The sequence below is a fragment of the Mesoplodon bidens genome, assembly GCF_964165515.1.
Source record: "Mesoplodon bidens genome assembly, chromosome: 1".
NCBI classification, from domain to species: Eukaryota; Metazoa; Chordata; class Mammalia; order Artiodactyla; family Ziphiidae; genus Mesoplodon; species Mesoplodon bidens.
In genome coordinates this window covers 71,037,983-71,058,476 of record NC_138176.1, presented here as the reverse complement: position 1 = coordinate 71,058,476, position 20,494 = coordinate 71,037,983, and the positions used below count along the sequence as shown (strand labels likewise).

General features: G+C 36.5%; 1 protein-coding gene across 5 annotated transcripts in view; it reads left to right on the top strand.

The window, feature by feature from the left end:
* The first annotated feature begins 424 nt into the window (after nt 1–424).
* Nucleotides 425–20,494, top strand: part of CENPE (centromere protein E) — a 73,294-nt gene continuing 53,224 nt past the window's right edge. For all 5 annotated transcript variants that reach the window (XM_081250225.1, XM_081250224.1, XM_081250223.1 and 2 more), the window contains exons 1-14: nt 425–545; nt 2,046–2,137; nt 4,198–4,287; nt 4,404–4,522; nt 5,956–6,075; nt 6,521–6,602; nt 6,761–6,828; nt 6,904–6,969; nt 12,648–12,699; nt 14,185–14,272; nt 14,615–14,744; nt 15,691–15,810; nt 16,684–16,842; nt 20,267–20,411. In XM_081250225.1, coding sequence (XP_081106351.1) covers nt 490–545; nt 2,046–2,137; nt 4,198–4,287; nt 4,404–4,522; nt 5,956–6,075; nt 6,521–6,602; nt 6,761–6,828; nt 6,904–6,969; nt 12,648–12,699; nt 14,185–14,272; nt 14,615–14,744; nt 15,691–15,810; nt 16,684–16,842; nt 20,267–20,411 — 1,387 coding nt within the window. In that variant the 5' untranslated portion in view covers nt 425–489. The remainder of the gene's footprint in view (nt 546–2,045; nt 2,138–4,197; nt 4,288–4,403; nt 4,523–5,955; nt 6,076–6,520; nt 6,603–6,760; nt 6,829–6,903; nt 6,970–12,647; nt 12,700–14,184; nt 14,273–14,614; nt 14,745–15,690; nt 15,811–16,683; nt 16,843–20,266; nt 20,412–20,494) is intronic.

Genomic DNA, 20,494 nt, shown 5'->3' with positions numbered 1-20,494 from the left:
TGTTTAAAATTTTTAAAAAAACCCAAATAACAGTGTAATTCTTTAAAGGTCCTAATTCTCTTTTGTTAGTGAAGAAAAAATCCTCGGCTTTGTTTTTCCACAGATTGCAAACTCTTTAAGGGTGGGGTGGAGGACTGCGTTTGTAAACGGCTGTCAGCACTTCAACGGCGTTTAGCAAACAATAGTTATCTCTGCTATTACCTTGAGAGCCTTTGGCCGCGGGCTCCCCGGACCCTGTCTGCGAGCCCCAAGCTTCCTTTTCCTCCAGACCCTTATAATTGCTCCCCCAACCCTTAACCGTGGACGCGCCGCCGGCCTGGCGTCCCCCGCGCCGCGACGCAAATGGAACGGCCTATGACGTCACGAGGCCGCGGCTCAATCAGACGCGGCGTTTGGGAAATTTTAAATTTAAAGGCGGGGTGGCTCTTACACTCAGAAGCGCCGGCCGCGGAGGTTTTTGTACAGTTTCCTGGGATCCAGCCCGGCAGGATGGCCGACGAAGGAGCCGTCGCCGTCTGCGTGCGGGTTCGGCCGCTCAACAGCAGGTAGGTGGGCCAGACCTTGCCCAGGTTCCCGTTGCGGCCTCCGGCCCAGGCCTGAGCCGGAGGAGTGAGTCCTCGTTGCTCCTTCCTGCTCCGCTGCCTAGAAACTCGGCCATTGACCCGCTTTGTGCTTTGGTTTCTTATGTGTAAAGTGACGGGCCAGGATTAGAGGATCTAGAGGATACTTTCCAGCTCTGGGATTCTCTTAAGTCTATAACTCAGGCTCGCCGACATTAAAGACCCTACTCCCTGCGCTACTCTGCCGTCCCCCCATCTGCGCTCCCCATCCCTCCCCCAGGAAAGTCGCATAGGAAAAATCCTTATTGGCACTCTTCACAGCTAGTCATTTTACATTTAACTGACTCTCTCTCCCCCTTTACTGTATACTCCTTGAGCGCAAGAACTAGTCAGTCTTCTTCCATTGTATTCGGTAGACACTCAACACTTCAGTGACTGAACTCCACGTTCAGAAGGTTGAATGACCGATATTCATCAAAATTGATTTTTTTTTAGTACAGTGTACTGTACTAAACACACACTACCATCGTTGTCCAGTGGATCTTACGTTCTGAGGGGGTAGACAGAAAATAAAGTGAAAAATATGAAGTATTAAGTGATGATACTGGAGTAATAAATGCTATAGAGAAAAAACAGGAAGGGGAAGAAATGAAAATGAAGTCTGTTTGCTTTGCCTGTCTCGGGCCCTTGCCCCAGAATGCTGACACATTTTGTTTGAGAAACATTTGTTAACCATTACTGGGTGTTTAATAAATAAGAATATCAAAATGAGGAATTTCCTATATTTAAGAAGCTCATTAATGCATTAGAAGAAAGCTACATAAAGAAAGCATTATAATACATCATGACAGGTGTTATGATAGACAGGTGGAGAATGTTTGCTAGAGGAGTCTAGTCCTTAAGTGAGATAGTTTAGGGGAGGGACAGGGCTGTGTAGGAAACTCCTGATACTTTTCATGAATGAAAGAAAAGTTAAGTTAGTTAATGGAAACATAAGTCAGGGTATTCCAGGCAGAGAGGGGTCAAATCTTATTTTGGAGTGACCTTCGGGCAGTTGATTTGTATGGAGTTGCGGTGTATATAGGAATTTAGAGGAAGATATGGGTCGAAGAGAGAAATTACAATGATCCAGGTGTCATGTGCCAAATTAAGGATTTCAGATGGTTTTTAAAGGCTTTAAGCAAGAGGGACATAACCAGAGTTGCATTTTCAACGTATCTTTTCAGTAGCCAGTACTGGGTTGGAAGGTGGAAGTGAAGAGCTTCGCAAAGAAACTCCCATGAAAGTGCAGGAGGTCACGAAGCCCCATTTAAAATCCACCTTTGACCCCTCAAAGGTGGATTTTCCACATTTATCCTATTTACGGTATACGTCATTACCATCTTTTAAAATATTCATCAGAAGATGAGGTCTTTTCAGTTATCTTTCATGTAACACAACTTCTGTGACCAGATATTCTAAAATGCAGTTTTTTTATTCTTTTAGAGAAGAGGCGCTTGGAAAAGATACTCAAGTTTACTGGAAAACTGACAATAATACAATTTATCAAGTCGATGGGAGTAAATCCTTCAATTTTGGTAAGTTTATAACAGCATCAAAAGTTAACCTGGTATCATTTTTCTATTATGAGTACAAAAGCCTTATGAATAACACTGGATTTGTCACTAAAGATCAAACTAAGCCTTCAGTAAACTGCTTCAGTGGAAACTTTGAAAAATTGTTCATCCATTCATGTGTGCTAAGTAAGATAATAAACTGACACTTAAAACATAGCAATGATAAAAAAAATAAGTAAATAAAAAATTAAACACAGTTATAGTCATAGTGCCTTTTAACTGAAATTGACATTTTTCCTCTTATTCGTCAACGTACTTGTGGCGTAAAACTCTGTAAGCCCAAAATATGTTATTTAGTGTCAAGTCATCTTTAAGATCTTCCAGTTTGGTTTCTTTGTTGTTGTTGTTTCCTTTTTTGTTGTTATTTGTTTCTTTTCTTTTTTTTTTTTTTTTCAGTTCTTTTTCAAAACTTTTTAAAGAATAAATAGTGAAGGTATTCCTTCTTTGATAGAATACAGCAGGGACCTACCTCTGCTTTTGTGGATCTTATTTGGTGGAAAGAAAGGCTTTAAACAAGTATTTACACTTATGATGACATAAGCTTTGTGGGAGTTTATAGCAGGGATCTAACTAATCTAGGTGTCTGAAATGGTACCACTTACACTGGGACCTGCAGGATGAGTGAGAGCTAGCTAGGACAAAGGGACTTGGAGGACCTAACGGTTAACTAGGTTGATTTTTGTGTTGATTTAGCATGTATATAGTGCTGACAATGTGCCAGGCACTCTTCTAAGCACTTCATATATATTAACTCATTTAATCCTCCTAACAAGCCTATATATTTGCTACCTTCCCATTTTAATGAGGAAGCAGAGAGGCCTGGAGTCACACAGCCAGCAAATGAAAGAGTCAGGCTCAAGATCTGTGTTCCAGCCACACTACCATGCTGCCACTTAGGCACCATAGAGCAACAGTGACAGCCTGTCACCAGCCTCAGGAGTAAGTGATTAAGTTGTCAAATTAGTGTTAACTAGAAAGCTACAAAGATACGTAGAAGAGAAAATGATTCCTGGTAAAGGAATGTTTGGTGGTATTAACATAATTTTTAAAAGGTAATATGTGCCAGAGATTATAAAACCTAAGTACCACAGATTCTCAGTAGCCATATACGCCCATGAAGGTTTTGGACTCATCCAGCTGTCTGAAACAGATAACATTAAAGTTTGAATCATCCTGCCATTTCTCCTTGCTCTAAAATCATGACCCTTAAGCAGCCCTCGGATGGCACTTCGGTTTTCCATATTGTTCTGCCCATAGGGCAGATGTGTGGTCATGGTGCAAGCAGTGTGATCACTGAATTTCTCATTGTAGGTCAGTAAATTTCCCTCCTGATTTACAAATCCATTTCTTGTGAGCTTTTTAATGTGAGGGCACCGCTAAAAGAGTGGTCTATTTTTAATGTACTAACAAAAGCAGAGAACCACATACTGGACTTGTGAATTTATCAGTGCAAATGCTACTCTAAACCCAGCCTTTAGCAGCACTTCAGCTTTGGTCAGTACTTTTCTTCCAAATATCTGCATTTTTTGGTTTCGTTTGAGCTAGACCTTCTTGCTAGGTATGTTAAAAACATTAACATTTCTCAAAGAATAGTAATAGTCTATATTTCCTAAGTATTAACATATGTTCACAGTAATTCTATGAGCAAGATAATATATATCCATTTTACACATTAGGGAACTGAGGCACAGAAACATCAACCACTTTGGCCAAAATCACACTGTAAATGGCAGAACCAAGATTTGCAGGCAGTCTGATTCTGGACCCCCATATTCAGCCACCATGCCCTACTGCCTCTTGAAAGCATATAGGGTAACAGACTTGTATTTTTTCTGTGTGAGCACCAACACATTTTACCTAAAGAGAAGAGTATTTTCAGAGGACCAATAAGTTGAAGGAAATATTGTGTCTTAAATCTTTTATCATACCATATCCTGACAATTTTATTTCTGTGGGCAACTACTAATTCAGAATGAAAACAGTTAATTTGTTTGATTTAACTTTTATGTTTTGTTTTTTAGATCGTGTCTTTCATAGTAATGAAACTACTAAACATGTGTATGAAGAAATAGCAGTACCAATCATAGATTCTGCCATACAAGGCTACAATGGTGTGTATTCACTGCAAAAACATTTCAGTCTTGGGTGTCCGTTTAGCAAGTATTGATAGTTTTATACACTGTAGATTCATTTTTAATCTTTGCATGTGTGTGTTTTGTTTTTGCAGGTACTATATTTGCCTATGGGCAGACTGCATCAGGAAAAACGTATACTATGTTGGGGTCACAAGATTATTTGGGAGTAATACCCAGGGCAATTCATGACATTTTCCAAAAAATTAAGAAGGTAAATAATTTAGCTAAATTTCTAGTACATGCAGGTAAAAGTGGTGATAATAGGATAGCAACCTTAGTGTTCTCTTGTAATGATGAAGTATATTTATAGTTATCTCTTGATTATCCATGAGGAAAGAAGGAAGGCATAGCATAGATTCATTTTTTTCCCACAAACTTACTAACTTACAAAGCTTAAAGTTCTTTCATTCTTTCCTTTGAATCATGAAACAGTACTCCCACCAAAAAGTGGGCATTAAGGAACAGGAAAATCTTATCACAATGATTAGGTCGCCATTGCCTTTGTTTAGCTACCAGTGATTATTAAGGAGCAGTCAAAAGTAGACTAGATAAAAGACAAGGGAATCAGAAGGTCAGAATAGGCAAGCTAATTAGTTGAGTTGGTTTTAAATTAGTTTTTTCATCATTATTTTAATTATTTTTAATGTCTTGAATATATGTAGGTTTTATTTTGAGGTTAGAGAATTGGACTGGGTATTTTCCTGTTATAATTCTATGATACTATACTTTTCATTATTTCTGAAACAATGCTTTGCTGTTGTTGTTGCTTGTTATTATCAATATAGAAGCACAGGGGAAGTTTTGTTTTTTGTTTGTTTTACAAAGATAATTTCCTGAAAGACAAATACCACATGACTTCACTTATATGTGGAATCTAAAAAACAAAACAAATTTCCTGAAAGACAAATACCACATGACTTCACTTATATGTGGAATCTAAAAAACAAAACAAATGGACAAACAAAACAGAAACAAACTCATAGATACAGAGAACAAACAGGTGGTTGTCAGAGGGGAGGGAAATTGGAGGAATGAGAGAAATAGGTGAGGGAGATTAAAGGGTACAAATGTCCAGTTAGAAAATAAATGTGTCACAGGGATGAAATGTGCAGCATGGGGAATATTGTCAATAATGTAACATCTTTGTATGGTGACAGATGGTAACTAGGCTTATCATGTGATCATTTTGACATGTATGGAAATATTGAATCACTATGTTGTGCACCAGGAACTAACATAGTGGAATAGGTCAACTATACATCAACTAAAAACTAAATAAATATTTTGAGGGCTTCCCTGGTGGCGCAGTGGTTGAGAGTCCACCTGCCGATGCAGGGGACGCAGGTTCGTGCCCCGGTCTGGGAAAATTCCCACATGCCACGGAGCGGCTAGGCCCATGAGCCATGGCCACTGAGGCTGCGTGTCAGGAGCCTGTGCTCCGCAACAGGAGAGGCCACAACAGTGAGAGGCCCATATACCGCAATCAATCAATCAATCAATCAATCAATAAAAATATTTAAAAGATAGTTTCTCAAAGAATATTTTAATATTTAATATTAGCACATAAGCATTCATTATTAGGTTTTCATAATTGGATGATCTCTGATGTTTTCTGATACGTTTTCACATATCTTTTTCTTCTAGTTTCCTGATAGGGAATTTCTTTTACGTGTGTCTTACATGGAGATATACAATGAAACCATTACAGACTTACTCTGTCACACTGAAAAAATGAAGCCTTTAATAATTCGGGAAGACTTCAATGTAAGTAACAGAGTTAACAGAGTGGCTCAAAAAATAGAGTTACTCATTGGGATTATTTTTCTTGAACATTTGCCTTTAATTTCTATATATTTTAAAGTGTCTCCTGTTACTATGGTTTGTTTTTTATTTTCTTTCTTAAACATTTATAGAGATTATCTCAAGTAACATGTATAGTTTTTGAATATTGACAGCTATAATATTGTGGCATAAGTACCTAAAAAGAGCAAGCTGAAAGTATCAGTTTAGAATTCGGTGTATTTTGGTACAGGAAATAAATTGTAAATAGCATAGATTTAGTTCTTATTTTTGTACAGAATAAAATTGCCCATTTTCTACTCTTAACTTCCACAAATGAATTCTATAATAGTTTGCACTTTCTTTTTGAAATGCAAAATTTTAAGTGACTTATAGTTCTCTACTTTTCCCATAATTAAACTTGTTTCAGAGGAATGTGTATGTGGCTGATCTCACAGAAGAAGTTGTTTATACATCAGAAATGGCTTTGAAGTGGATCACAAAAGGAGAAAGTAAGACTTTATACTGTATTTCTTCAAAACACATCTAAAAACTATTTAATTGAATATATTTAGGCTTTAAATCACACTTTTCACTTCTAAACTTAAATACAAGTTAGTGTTTTTCTTTGGATTTTAATATACACAGCTGAAATATGATTCTTTTACAGAGAACAGGCATTATGGAATTACAAAAATGAATCAAAGAAGTAGTCGTTCTCATACCATTTTTAGGATGGTAGGTAATTCTCTATATTTGGTCTTTCCAATTAAAAATACACAAATTTTTCTACAAGTTGCCTTTTCTTTCTAGATTTTGGAAAGTAGAGAGAAAGGTGAACCTTCTAATTTTGAAGGATCTGTCAAGGTGTCCCATTTGGTGAGTATTGATGAACTGTGATAATGTACTAAATGAGCCGAACCAAAATTTAATTTAGCTGCTGTATGTTTGGTTTCATGAGAACTGTTAACTAATTGGCAAAAGCGTCTATAAATTGGTAGTTTAGTCTCATCACTAACATGAGATAACTAGCGGAAATGTAGGAAGAGTTCAGAGAATCTTACTTCCTGTGATCTTATAGCTGCCATTTCCTGAACTTTAGATGTAAGAACTGTAGGAGTTGAGGCTTTTCCTAACTAGTAATTGAGGAAGGGTTGATTCCATGCACATTTAAGAGTTAAAGTAATCTTGAGATTTGGTGATTTTTGTGTGTGTGTTTGTGGTTTTGGGGTTTTGAGGGTTTTTTTGGTCTCTGCCAATGGTATTGAGACTTATGAGATGAACAAAAACCTGGGTGAGATAGTTAAAAAATAAATCAGATTATTCAAGTTCATAGCTAAGTACAATAAGAAAAGAAGCTTTGTATTATAAACAGTGTTTTAGACTATAAATCCCTTGAAGGGAAGAGTGATATCTCCTTCATCTTTGTAACTCCAACGCATCGTACATAGTTTATATTCAATACCTATTTGTTGATAAGTAAATATAAGCATTATGCAAACATTCCTCCTTGCTGCACTGTATCATTTCTCTTTTTTTGTGCTTCCTTTCTATTCCTTACCATTATTGCTTTATTCTCTGCCTTCGAGGCCTAAATTCTTTAGTTTGATGTGGGATATGATGTAAGATTTCTCGATTTGATTTGAAAACTTCAGGGGAAAAAGTAATAAATCTATAATATGTTTGTTTTTCAGATTTTGAAAAATCAGAGTCTTAATTAAGTATCTAATTCTAGTTCACCTCAGTTATTTTACTATACAAGTATATCATTTATTTTAGTAGACTAGTCTTTAACAACAACAAAAAACATAAAACCTAACTTCTGTTTTGTTTTCCAAACCTAGCCTGTGATATATCACTACAATTTTAACTTTTCTCTTATAGTTTAGCTTTAATTATAAATTAAGTTTAATTATAATTACATTTAATTATAATTTAGCTTGACATATTCAGTGATCTGTTTGGTGTCTTTTCTTATATTATTTGATGCTCCATCATCTAGGGACCTTAGATACCATCTGGTCCAACACTCCAGACTTCCCACTTACTCTAAGTATCTTCTTGGAAGAAGTCTTCCCCAAAGAGTCTTTTTCTGGCTCTTTGGAGGTGGTCTTTTTATGAGTGTCTCCGGGCCTTTCTGGAATAGTAACATCCAGGTGCTCTTAGCTCTGCTCCTTTATTCCCTTTTGTGGCTTCTTTCCTCCTACACTCCTAATCAAAGCACAGGAGTGTTCTGTAGCTTTTCTTCCCTTGTTTGCCCTTGTTACCATTTCTGTGTTGACGATGGTCAAATGTTTATTGTTTCTGGAGTCTCTGAGTTCTATTTTATTTGTTTTTTTATACAGCAGGTTCTTATTAGTTATCCATTTTATACATATTAGTGTATACATGTCAATCCCCATCTCTCAATTCATCCCACCACCACCACCCCACCACCACTTTCCCCCCTTTGTGTCCATACGTTTGTTCTCTACATCTGTGTCTCAATTTCTGCCCTGCAAACTGGTTCATCGGTACCATTTTTCTAGGTTCCACAAATATGCGTTAATATACGATATTTGTTTTTCTCTTTCTGACTTAACTTCACTCTGTATGACAGTCTCTAGATCCATTCATGTCTCTACAAATGACCCAATTTCATTCCTTTTTATGGCTGAGTAATATTCCATTGTATATATGTACCACATCTTCTTTATCCATTCGTGTGTTGATGGGCATTTAGGTTTCTTTCATGCCCTGGCTATTGTAAATAGTGCTGCAATGAACATCGGGGTGCATATGTCTCTTTGAATTATGGTTTTCTCTGGGTATATGCCCAGTAGTGGGATTGCTGGGTCATATGGTAATTCTATTTTTAGTTTTTTAAGGAACCTCCATCCTGTTCTCCATAGTGGCTGTATCAATTTACATTCCCACCAACAGTGCAAGAGAGTTACCTTTTCTCCACACCCTCTCCAGCATTTGTTGTATGTAGATTTTCTGATGATGCCCATTCTAACTGGTGTGAGGTGATACCTCATTGTAGTTTTGATTTGCATTTCTCTAATAATAAGTGATGTTGAGCAGCTTTTCATGTGCTTCTTGGCCAACTGTATGTCTTCTTCGGAGAAATGTCTGTTTAGGTCTTCTGCCCATTTTTGGATTGGGTTGTTTGTTTTTTTGATATTGAGCTGCATGAGCTGTTTACATATTTTGGAGATTAATCCTTTGTTCGTTGATTCGTTTACAAATATTTTCTCCCATTCTGAGGGTTGTCTTTTCATCTTGTTTGTAGTTTCCTTTGCTGTGCAAAAACTTTTATGTTTCATTAAGTCCCATTTGTTTATTTTTGTTTTTATTTCCATTACTCTAGGGGGTGGATCAAAAAAGATCTTGCTGTGATTTGTGTCAGAGTTCTTCCTATGTTTTCCTCTAAGAGTTTTATAGTGTCCGGTCTTATATTTAGGTCTGTAATCCACTTTGAGTTTATTTTTGTGTATGGTGTTAGGGAGTGTTCTAATTTCATTCTTTTTACATGTAGCTCTCCAGTTCTCCCAGCACCACTTATTGATGAGGCTATCTTTTCTCCATTGTATATCCTTGCCTCCTTTGTCATACATTAGTTGACCATAGGTACATGGGTTTATCTCTGGGCTTTCTATCCTGTTCCATTGATCTATATTTCTCTTTTAATGCCAGTGCCATATTGTCTTGATTACTGTAGCTTTGTAGTATAGTCTGAAGTCAGGGAGTCTGATTCCTCTAGCTCTGTTTCTTTCCCTCCAGACTGCTTTGGCTATTCAGGGTCTTTTGTGTCTCCATACAAATTTTAAGATTTTTTTTTCTAGTTCTGTAAAAAAAAAAAATGCCATTGGTAATTTCATAGGGATTGCATTGAATCTGTAGATTGCTTTGGGTAGTATAGTCATTTTCACAATATTGATTCTTCCAATCCAAGAACATGGTATAGCTCTCCATCTGTTTGTACCATCTTTAATTTCTTTCATCAGTATCTTATAGTTTTCTGCATACAGGTCTTTTGTCTCCCTAGGTAGGTTTATTCCTAGATATTTTATTCTTTTTGTTGCAGTGGTAAATGGGAGTGTTTCCTTAATTTCTCCTTCAGATTTTTCATCATTAGTGTATAGGAATGCAAGAGATTTCTGTGCATTAATTTTGTATCCTGCAACTTTACCAGATTCATTGATTAGCTCTAGTACTTTTCTGGTGGCATCTTTAGCATTCTCTGTGTATAGTATCATGTCATCTGCAAACAGTGACCGTCTTACTTCTTCTTTTCCAATTTGTATTCCTTTTATTTCTTTTTCTTCTCTGATTGCCATGGCTAGGACTTCCAAAACTATGTTGCATAATAGTGGTGAGAGTGTTCATCCTTGTCTTGTTCCTGGTCTTAGTGGAAATGCTTTCAGTTTTTCATCATTGAGTCTCTGAGTTCTAATTCATGTCTTTCTAAAGACTGTTCCACTATTATCTCAAACTTCAGTGGGTCTAAAACCAAATTAATTTCTTCCTATTATAATGAATATTCCTTTTTCCAGTAATACTAGCATTATCCTGGTCACCTAGGCTGGAAACCCAAGTCTATTTTGGCTCATTTTTTCCTGCTTTCCCTTTTCTCCAGTCATCACCATTTATTCCTGATTCTACCTGTCATTCCATTGGGTGTCATACTCATTTAGGTTCTCATCTGTCTTGAATTACTCTATCATTCTCCTGAACCTGGCCTCTAGGACTCTGGTCTAACTTTCTTTGGTCTGTTATGCAGTTTTCTAATGTTACTAAGCACTACTTTTTTTGTGGCATTTCCTTGGACAAGATCTGGCTTAGCCAATCTTACTTTGCTTCCTTCTGTTCCACATAAGCTCCTCTCTTATAGATAGACTAAGCTTTTTAGTGCCTTTGAACACTAATGCTTGTTCTCATCTTTTTACCTTAATTCATGCTTTCATCACCACTTTTCCCCTTTATTATGTATCTAGGTCACTTGTACTAGATACTATATAACAACGATTAGACTTCTTTGAGTATTTTAGAGAGAGCAGTATCTGAGACAGGACTGTAAAGCAGGAGTACATAATTACCTGCCTAATCCTCAAAGAGAGAGGTAACTTAAATCTCTGACTTTCTTTTAATGCATTAATAATATTTACTGGGCTCTCAGATTAAAAAATAAAGAGGACCTCCCTCCAGTACTTACTGTCTCCACTACGAAGTCCCTAGCCCAAGCCACCATCATCTCTCACTTAGATTCCTGCACTAACCTCCTAACTGGGCTAACTGCTGCCACTTCTGCCCCTCTCCAGTTCATTCTCCATCTAGGGTGCCACGGTTGATCTTTCAGAAAGTTAAATCAAGATACGTCCCTCTTTTGATTAAAGCCCTCTCTTGGCTTCCCATTGCACTTGGAAAATCCAACGTTCTTACCCCTACTTACAAAGCTCTGCATAATCTGACTCCTACTTCCTACTTCTTATACTATGTTGTCCCATCGCCACTTCACCAACTCTGCCATGTTGCCCTTTTTATTTTTTGAGCATACCAAGCTCACTTCTGTTTTGTGACTGAGTGTATTGGCTGCTCTTTTAATCTGCACTGTGCTTCCCTTGGTTTTACATGGCTGCCTCCCTCTGTCATTCCAGATCTTAGCTTAATGGGAAGCCTACCCCTACCACTCAGTCCAGAGAACCTACTCTGTCCCTTCTTTCCTCTTACAGGACTCTCTTTAAATTATCTGTATTACATTTACCAGGTTATGTTACCTATCTGTCTTCTTACCAACTTCCTCCTCTCCTCTTACCACTCCATATAGAATATAAGCTCTTATCAGGACAGGGACCTTACTTGTTGAATTCATTGCCGCATCCCTAGCACCTAACATACTGCCTGAAGCATGGCAGTCACTTTTTTCCAACAATATTTGTGAAATGAAAGAGGTCTGTGCTTTTTAAAATGCTACAGTAGAGTCAGAGACAAATGACTAGCTCCACACAATAAGTGCTGTAAGAATAAGTCATATCTATAATGACCTCTGGGTACAGTTAAAAGAGCAATTCATTCAAGGTATGGGAGGAGGAAGGATAAAATCAGCAAAGCTACATTGAGCAGGTAACATTTGCCTTTGGTCCTGAATAGACTAGGGGCAGTCTAGAACTTTAGAATTGACAAAGAGAATGGCAAAAGGTAGCACTTGGGTGTGTAGAAGTACATGAGGCGTTTAGGGTGTCGTGAGTAGTTCAGCTAGAGTTAGGAGTAAGTAATGAATAGATATAACGCTGGGGCCACACAAGTGCCAGATTGCAAAGAATCAGATTCATATGATAAGGTTTTGAACTTTGTGTAGGAAATAGAAAACCTATTCTGGCGGCATTATGGAGGATGTATTACAAAGAAGGAACAAGGGTTACAGATTGGTTTGACAAGGGAAGGCCTGAACAGTGGGTGAAAGATGAGGGTACAGATGGGGTATTCAAGTAAACTATGTGTTTTAAATATTCTTTCAGTAGTTTGGGTTTTATCTCATTATGCTTCCTAAAGGTTTATTATCATCTATCTTACAGAATTTGGTTGATCTTGCTGGCAGTGAAAGAGCTGCTCAAACAGGTGCTGAAGGTAATGAAAACTTATGAAATATGTTGGTCTGAGTGTCTTCCTGTTCTTTCACAGAATAAAAGTGCTACCATGCATTTTAGAAATAATGACAATAATAATTTTGTGATAAAAGTCCTTCATGTAAAAAGCAGCTTATGTATCTGCCTAATTATCTAATTTGGGCTACTATAGCATCAATTAAAAAACTAGAACTGTACAATTGATAGGATTGTATAGCTGAAAAGCTCATGAGAGTACCATGAAAACCATCTAAATTTCCATATCAGTAAGAAAATTCAGAAGGGACGTTGGGCACAAAATTAATATACAGACATTAATAATTCTATAATACAAATAACCAGTTAGAATATTTAGTGTACAAAAAGACTCAGTTTACAATGATGGCTTAAAAGGTGTAATACCTAGGAAGAAACTCAACAAAAATTGCACAGGGCCAAAATAAAGAAAACTTCAAAACAGACCTGAAGGACATAACCAAATACTTAAACAAATGGAAAAGCATACTTAGATGGGAAGGTGCAAAATCATAAAGATGTCAGGCCTCTCTGTGTGTTCATTTCCTGCAGCCTGACATAAAGACACCCAGCTGAGCATGGCCTGTATCCACCAAGCCAGACCCATAAACAGGAAATAAATGCTTGTTGTTTTAAGGTGGCTTGTTAAGCAGCAATATTACAGCAATAGCTGAATAATGCACCTGTGAAATAATAGCTATTCAGAGTTATTTGTTGCAGTATTTTTTGTATACATGGTAGATTGAAGACCTACATATCCCTCAACAGGGTTCTAGGTAAATAATTTCTGATACATCCATACAATGGAAGTCTATGCTATGAAAAAGGCCAGTGTTTACTGATATGATGCACAATATACTGCCAAGTGAAAAAAGCAAAGTGCAAAATAGTATGTATAGTATGCTACTATATGTCTGAAAAAGAAAGGGGAGAAATGAATATATATGAACTTGTATTTCTAAAAATCTAGAAGAATAAATAATAAACATGGTTTACTGGTAGAGGGAACAGGAACTGGTTGGGGCATAAAACTGGAGTAGAGCTTTTTCCAGGTACTTTTTTTTAATGTTAGAGTCATGTAAGCATACTCACAATATTAAAATGAGAACTTTTTTTTGGTTTTGAGCCTATAGTTGCCTATATTTGAAGGTTTGGAAAAAATAGATTTGAATGGAGGAATTAGAGGAGCTCTTTTAGGCAATGGGCTTTCCCTCCCTCTTATTCTTTTCTTAGTCATCTTTTTCATTTTGCCAATTCTCTCAGGTGATAACCTTTCCGATTCACCTAATTAGGGGAGGGTTAGGGAGAGAGCTCCTCCACCAGTGGTATTAAAGGTGGGCTCAGATCTAGTCCAAAGCATAGACTTCAACATCTGTCCCTTTAATTTCTACTTTCTCTCATAGTTTACTGATAAGTTAATCATCCAGTACAGGGCTCGATTTTAGTTTTTATATTTGTTTAATAAATGCAGGTTTGCGACTCAAAGAAGGCTGTAATATAAATCGAAGCTTATTTATTTTGGGACAAGTGATCAAGAAACTTAGTGATGGACAAGTTGGGTATGTTTATCCTACTGTACTCTACCTGTTAATGCTTATATTTCATTAGGTTAAAAATGGTAATATTTTAGTGACACTCAAATAAATGTTCTTATTTCATATATTCAAAAGTTTTCATGACTCTGATCATGCGTGGCTTCTTATACATATGATTGGGTCCTACTAAATTTACTCTCTATATTTTAAATATTTTTTAGTTAGTATTTTTGATCTGCCTCATGTAACCTGTAAATAATTAATTTTTTTAACTGTAGCTATTTTAAGGTTCTACATTAAGAACCAACCACTTTTGTTATATAAAAATTCTTACTCTTTTTCTTCCCAAACTCATTTCTCACTAAGTGGTTTCATAAATTATCGAGATAGCAAATTAACACGAATTCTCCAGAATTCCTTGGGAGGAAATGCAAAAACACGTATTATCTGCACAATTACTCCGGTGTCTTTTGATGAAACTCTTACTACTCTCCAGGTGAGTGTGATTTTTATCTCAACTTAATAGGAGGGGATATCATCTTTAAGAAGGAAAAATTACCTACTAAAAATAGGTAGAGTTTTTTAAATTCACATAACTACCTGTTAAAATAAAATTATGTGTTGTCTACTAAATAGCATTTCTTAATTTTCCCAAAATTCAGTCATTCATATCCCATCTCCACAATTTTTGCCACATCCAACACTATTTTACTGAAATTGACTTGATATTTTTCTTTTACAAACTCACTTTTTTACTTAATTGATTATGAAAGGAAACGTTATATCAGTTCCATAAATGAAAAAATCGTATTACTTGCAACAAATAGGTGACCCAAAAAACGTGTATGTGCTTATAATAAAATAATTCCTAAATTCCTGCTAGCTAATTGTTGCCTGCCTTTGCACTGAGCCTAAGGCCTCCATTTTATGTTTAAAAAAAGGAGAAGGACGAGTAGGGGGGAATTGAATTGTCAGTAGAATAGCTGTTTCAATGAAAGATTCAATGTTTGATATAATGGATACCTTCATGTACCCACTTAAAGTAACTTCTGATACTCATACTCTAAGAAACATTGCTTTAAATAGCTACTGAGCACTGGGTCGAGGTACTGTCAGAGAAAAAAGATAGAAAATAGAGTCCCTGGCTTCACAGAATGTATAGTCTCATAGGGAAGATAAGACCTGTCTTCCAACATGATTGCCTTGGATTAATACTTAAGTAGCTAGTAAGTAGGATAGCGTTCAAAGGAAGGAGAGAGGCTTTTGACTGCAGCATTACAGGCATTGTTACAGGGGCATAAAATGCACTCTGTACTCAAAAGTATTAAACTACCTTGGAAGAGTACTGATTTTTCTTTACAAAGCTTAATTACAAGAAGACCAAATATTATTTACTTAATTTTTGTGTGTAGAGCACATAACACTCTTGTATTTTTTCCCAGTTTGCCAGCACTGCTAAATATATGAAGAATACTCCTTATGTTAATGAGGTATCAAGTGATGAAGCTCTCCTGAAAAGATACAGAAAAGAAATAATGGATCTCAAAAAGCAATTAGAGGAGGTATGTGTGAACCATGTATTTCAGTAAAGAGTAGGGACAGATTTAGAATTGAGATCTGCCTAATTGCCCAGAGATTCTTAAGTCATCAATATCTGAGTTTTTCAACCTAAATTTAAAACAGCTTTCAACTAAGAAGAAATCAACTCATAAAAATTTTAGTTTAATTTACTATAAACTGAAAGATTTTGTTTCTTGAAGTTATTTTAGATTTTGTTTTTCATTTTCAAGGGGGGAAATTTGATATTTTCAAATGGGCCAAGTGGAGATATTTTTTTTTAATTGTCACAAATTATACATAGGGAATTAGGTTAAAAAAGAGAGACCATGTATAGGTACCTAAAACTACTTTGTCTAGTTTCACGTTAACTTGAATTTTTCTTCCAACCCTGAGATAGCAATCTAATAATATAGCGTAATCACTTGTCATTGTTTGTTTTAACTATTATGGTCCTCTATTTTATATAAATCTTGCATTTTAGTGATCTTTTTAGGAATAAGCTAAAATATCAATGGTAGTCCTATGAAAACATCTCTTCCTTTGCTGTAGGTATTCAAATATCTGCTTTTGTGACTTCTCTGCCTACTATTTATATATTTTTAGGCAACTAATAGAATTGCTTTAACAGCATTGTAATGGCATATAGAATAGTGACATGAGAAGAAACGTATATTTGACTTTATTTTTAGTTTGAGAAATTACTGATTATGGTAACTGTGTATTGGTGTTCTGCAGGTAGGGTATATTGTATTTCAATAAAATTAAAATTCTCTTAGTTCACATACAAATTTCTATTCTGTTCTTTTAAGCTACTTTCGAGGTTTTAAAATCTAGCTACATTTGTTATTAACATAACCCAATATTACATTCTGTAGGTTTCTTTAGAGACTCGGGCCCAGGCAATGGAAAAAGACCAAATGGCACAACTTTTGGAAGAAAAAGATCTACTTCAAAAAGTGCAGATTGAGAAAATTCAAAACTTAACACGGATGCTGGTGACCTCTTCTTCCCTCACATTACAACAGGAATTAAAGGTAAAATTTAAAAGATGACAACTTAAACTTCGTATACAGAGAATAGAACGGGTATTCCTACGTGTTCATTACATAGTTATGCATTTCTTATCTTTTGATACAGTGTATTCAAGAAACCCAGAACTTTTGTGTTGCTATTTACCTATATAGCAACAAAACACCTAAGAGAAGAGGTTCATTAAAAAATATTGATCCCTAATGTAGAGGTCCTAATTCAAGATTCAAGCTTACCACCTATGTTTTCTTGTAGGAGTTTTATGGTTTCAGGTGTTAACATTCAAGTCTTTAATCAGTTTGAGTTGATTTTTGTGTATAGTGTAAGACAGAAGCCCAGTTTCATTCTTTTGCATATGGCTGTCCAGTTTTTCCAACATCATTTACTGAACAGACTGTCCTTTCCCTATTGTATCTTCCTGGTTCCTTTGTTGTAAATTAATTGATCATATATGTGTAGGGTTTATTTCTGGGCTCTCTATTCTGTTCCATTTGTCTATGTGTCTGTTTTTATGGCACTATCATACATATTGTTTTGATTGCTATAGCTTTGTAATACAGTTTGAAATCAGGAAGCATGATGCCTCCAGCTTTGCTCTTCTTTCTCAAGATTGTTTTGGCTATTTGGAGTCTTTCATGGTTTAGAGTCTAGAGTATATTCAAGGAATCTATTTGCAATATGCTTCTTAAGAAATTCAAATAAAATTAATTAGGGATTGGAAACCACAGATGTCTCGAGTATGTGGGAATATTTTCTGTTTAAAGAAACAGAAATATTAATATCAGGAAATTGACCCAGAATATAGATCAACATACTGATCAAAATTCTGGCTTCCAGTTTTTGTGGTTTTTGTTTTTAGTAGAGTAGGGATTTATTTATCCAACAGATATTTTCTTAAGAGGACAGCCTCTGGATTTGAACTACCTGGGTTTGAATCCCTGTTCTATCAATTCCTAACACTTGACCTTGGGCAATTTCTCAAATAGACTTTGCTGCAGTTTCCTTATCTGTGATATATAGCTTGATCCCCACCTCACAGGATTGTTGTGAGAATTTAGTGAAGTAACATACAGTACATGCTTAACACTATACTTTCTGCTCAGCAAGTCCTCAATAAATATATACTATTAAGATAATTATTAATAGACATTATGTTCAGGTCACCATTCTAAGTATTTAGAAGATGCTCTAGATCAATTTGTTGACTGAGTGATGAGTAGGAAATTGCCCAGTGGAAGGTGTAAGGAATAGTGTTTCAGGAAGACACTTAAATGTACAGAAGCTTAAAATTGTGGAAAAACAGTATATTTCTTGGACTTTCCGGTGGCAGGGGCATTTTAAAACCTCAGTGAAGGATTTGAATGTTGCATTATGCTAAGGACAAGGAAAAGCCTTGTATGGAACATAATCGGAATTGCATTTTGGAAAGGTGAGGCTGCTATGTGCATCAGATAGATTGGGCCTCTGCAAAGATTTTGGCTCTGGAGATGGAAGAAATTGGATAAATTGGAGAGCTATTTGGGAGGTAGACTCAACAGGATTTTGTGATTATGTAGACACAGAGGCAGGGAAAGGGAGAAGGAGGTATCCAAAATGACTTGCTGGCATTACTAGGCTTTCTGGGTAGCTGGTAGCATATTCACTGAGTTGAGGAACACTGAATGAAGAACAGTGGAGCTGCTCAGTGTTTGATTCAGGACATCTCCATTTTAAGATGTCAGGCAGTCGAAAATGTGAAAGGTCTGAGATGGAGGTATCAATTTGGCATTAACTACTGCAGGTCCAATTTAGAGTCCTGGGAATGGATGAGCTTGCTCTGGAAGCATGTTGAAAATGGAAAAAAACAGAGGGTCAAACACAAAACCCCAAGAAACAACAACTTTTTAGGTAAAGGCAGTAAAGAAGAATCCCTGAAGGAACCCATGTTTAGCTCAGAATTTAGAAGGAAACCAGCTGAATGGGGTAACCAAGGGAACAGAGTATTTCAGAGAGGTAGTGGTCAGCAGTGTCACATTCTGCTGAGAAGTTAAATAAGATACACATAGACAAAAATGCTTTGGATTTAGAAATAAGAAGCTCATTTGCAAAAGCCATTTTGAGTTATGTGTTGGTAGTGAAAGCCACCTTGCAGTGGGTTGAGATGACCCAAAGGGATGGGATCTTGAATACAGTAGAAGGGTCTGGCCTTAGATAGAAAGAGAAACATCTATTCATTATAACAAGGACAGAGGAAAGGATAGGCGTCAGTTCAAGTAATGCTTTTGTAAGTTTAGGCTTATATTGTCTTTCTGAAGTAGGAAGTTTAATTTTTCTGCTGTGATAGCAGGAGATGGTGGAGACACAAGATCATAGACAGTGCTAAGAGTTTGGAATAGTGTAACCTTCATAAAGAATAGAAAAGAAAGCCAACAAGGAGGAAAGGAGTCTTACCAGGAAGCATTAAGGACCCAGATGATGGTGGCAGCCAGTCTTCTGACTGTATGCCCTGGCAGTGTTCAGGAGGCTGATAAAGTCTTAAAAGACACTGTAATTCATCGGAGTGTACACTGTGTTGGGATAGGTTTGGGGAACAGAGATTGGGTCAAATAATTTGAGGCTGTTGACCCAGAAACATGGTTGAAGTGATGATCTATGGAATCTAAAATGATAGGAAGAGAAAAACAGGAATAAAGTAAGGTATCTTGTAAGCTAAATAACTATAATGGGATTAACTGGCTTCCGTATACCACCAGGTTACTTGAAGAGTTGAGAGTCAACCGATTCCTTTCAGTTACATTCCAGAAAAGCTTATAAGTAAACCTTCTAATAAAATATGTAATTTAAATAGTAGTTTCATCGAATTCATTATGGGGTTAAATACTGATTTGAAAAGTTTGAATATGTTTTCTTATCTCAGGTTATCCTTAAACTGGTAAGATATTAAAGTAGACTTAGTAAAAATTCTGCCAAGTCAGTGGAGTTTTTTTGTTTGTTTTGGGGGGGGGTGTTTTTATTTGTTTATTTTGGCTGCATTGGGTCTTAGTTGCGGCACACAGGATCTTCACGGAGGCATGCAGGATCTTTTGTTGCTGCGCTTGGGCTCTTTGTTGCGGTGTGCAGGCTTCTGTCTAGTGGCCACAGGTTTTCTCTCTCTAATTGTGGCATGTGGGCTCCAGAGCACATGGGATCTGTAGTTTGCAGCATGGAAGCTCTCTAGTTGAGGTGCAGGAGCTCAGTAGTTGTGGCACAGGCTTAGTTGCCCTGCAGCATGTGGGATCTTAGTTTCCCGACCAGCGATCGAACCTGCGTCCCCTGCATTGGAAGCTGGATTCTTTACCACTGGACCACCAGGGAAGTCCCAATGTTTTTTTAAAATGGAAACGAGTTCCCTTGTTTTATGATGTTTGAGCCCAGATCTGTGTGAGGTAATTTTTATTTCTTTCTCTTCAGGCTAAAAAAAAACGAAGAGTCACTTGGTGCCTTGGCAAAATTAACAAAATGAAGGACTCAAACTATGTAAATGAATTTAATATGCCAGTGAATGTAACAACAAAAACACATAAGGCTGCTGTAACTTTAGGAGAAATTGATGAATGTGAGTACTTTTTCAATTACTTTTAAATATAAAAACATCCCTATGAAGAGAGACTTTATTTATAATTCAGTTAATATGATAAA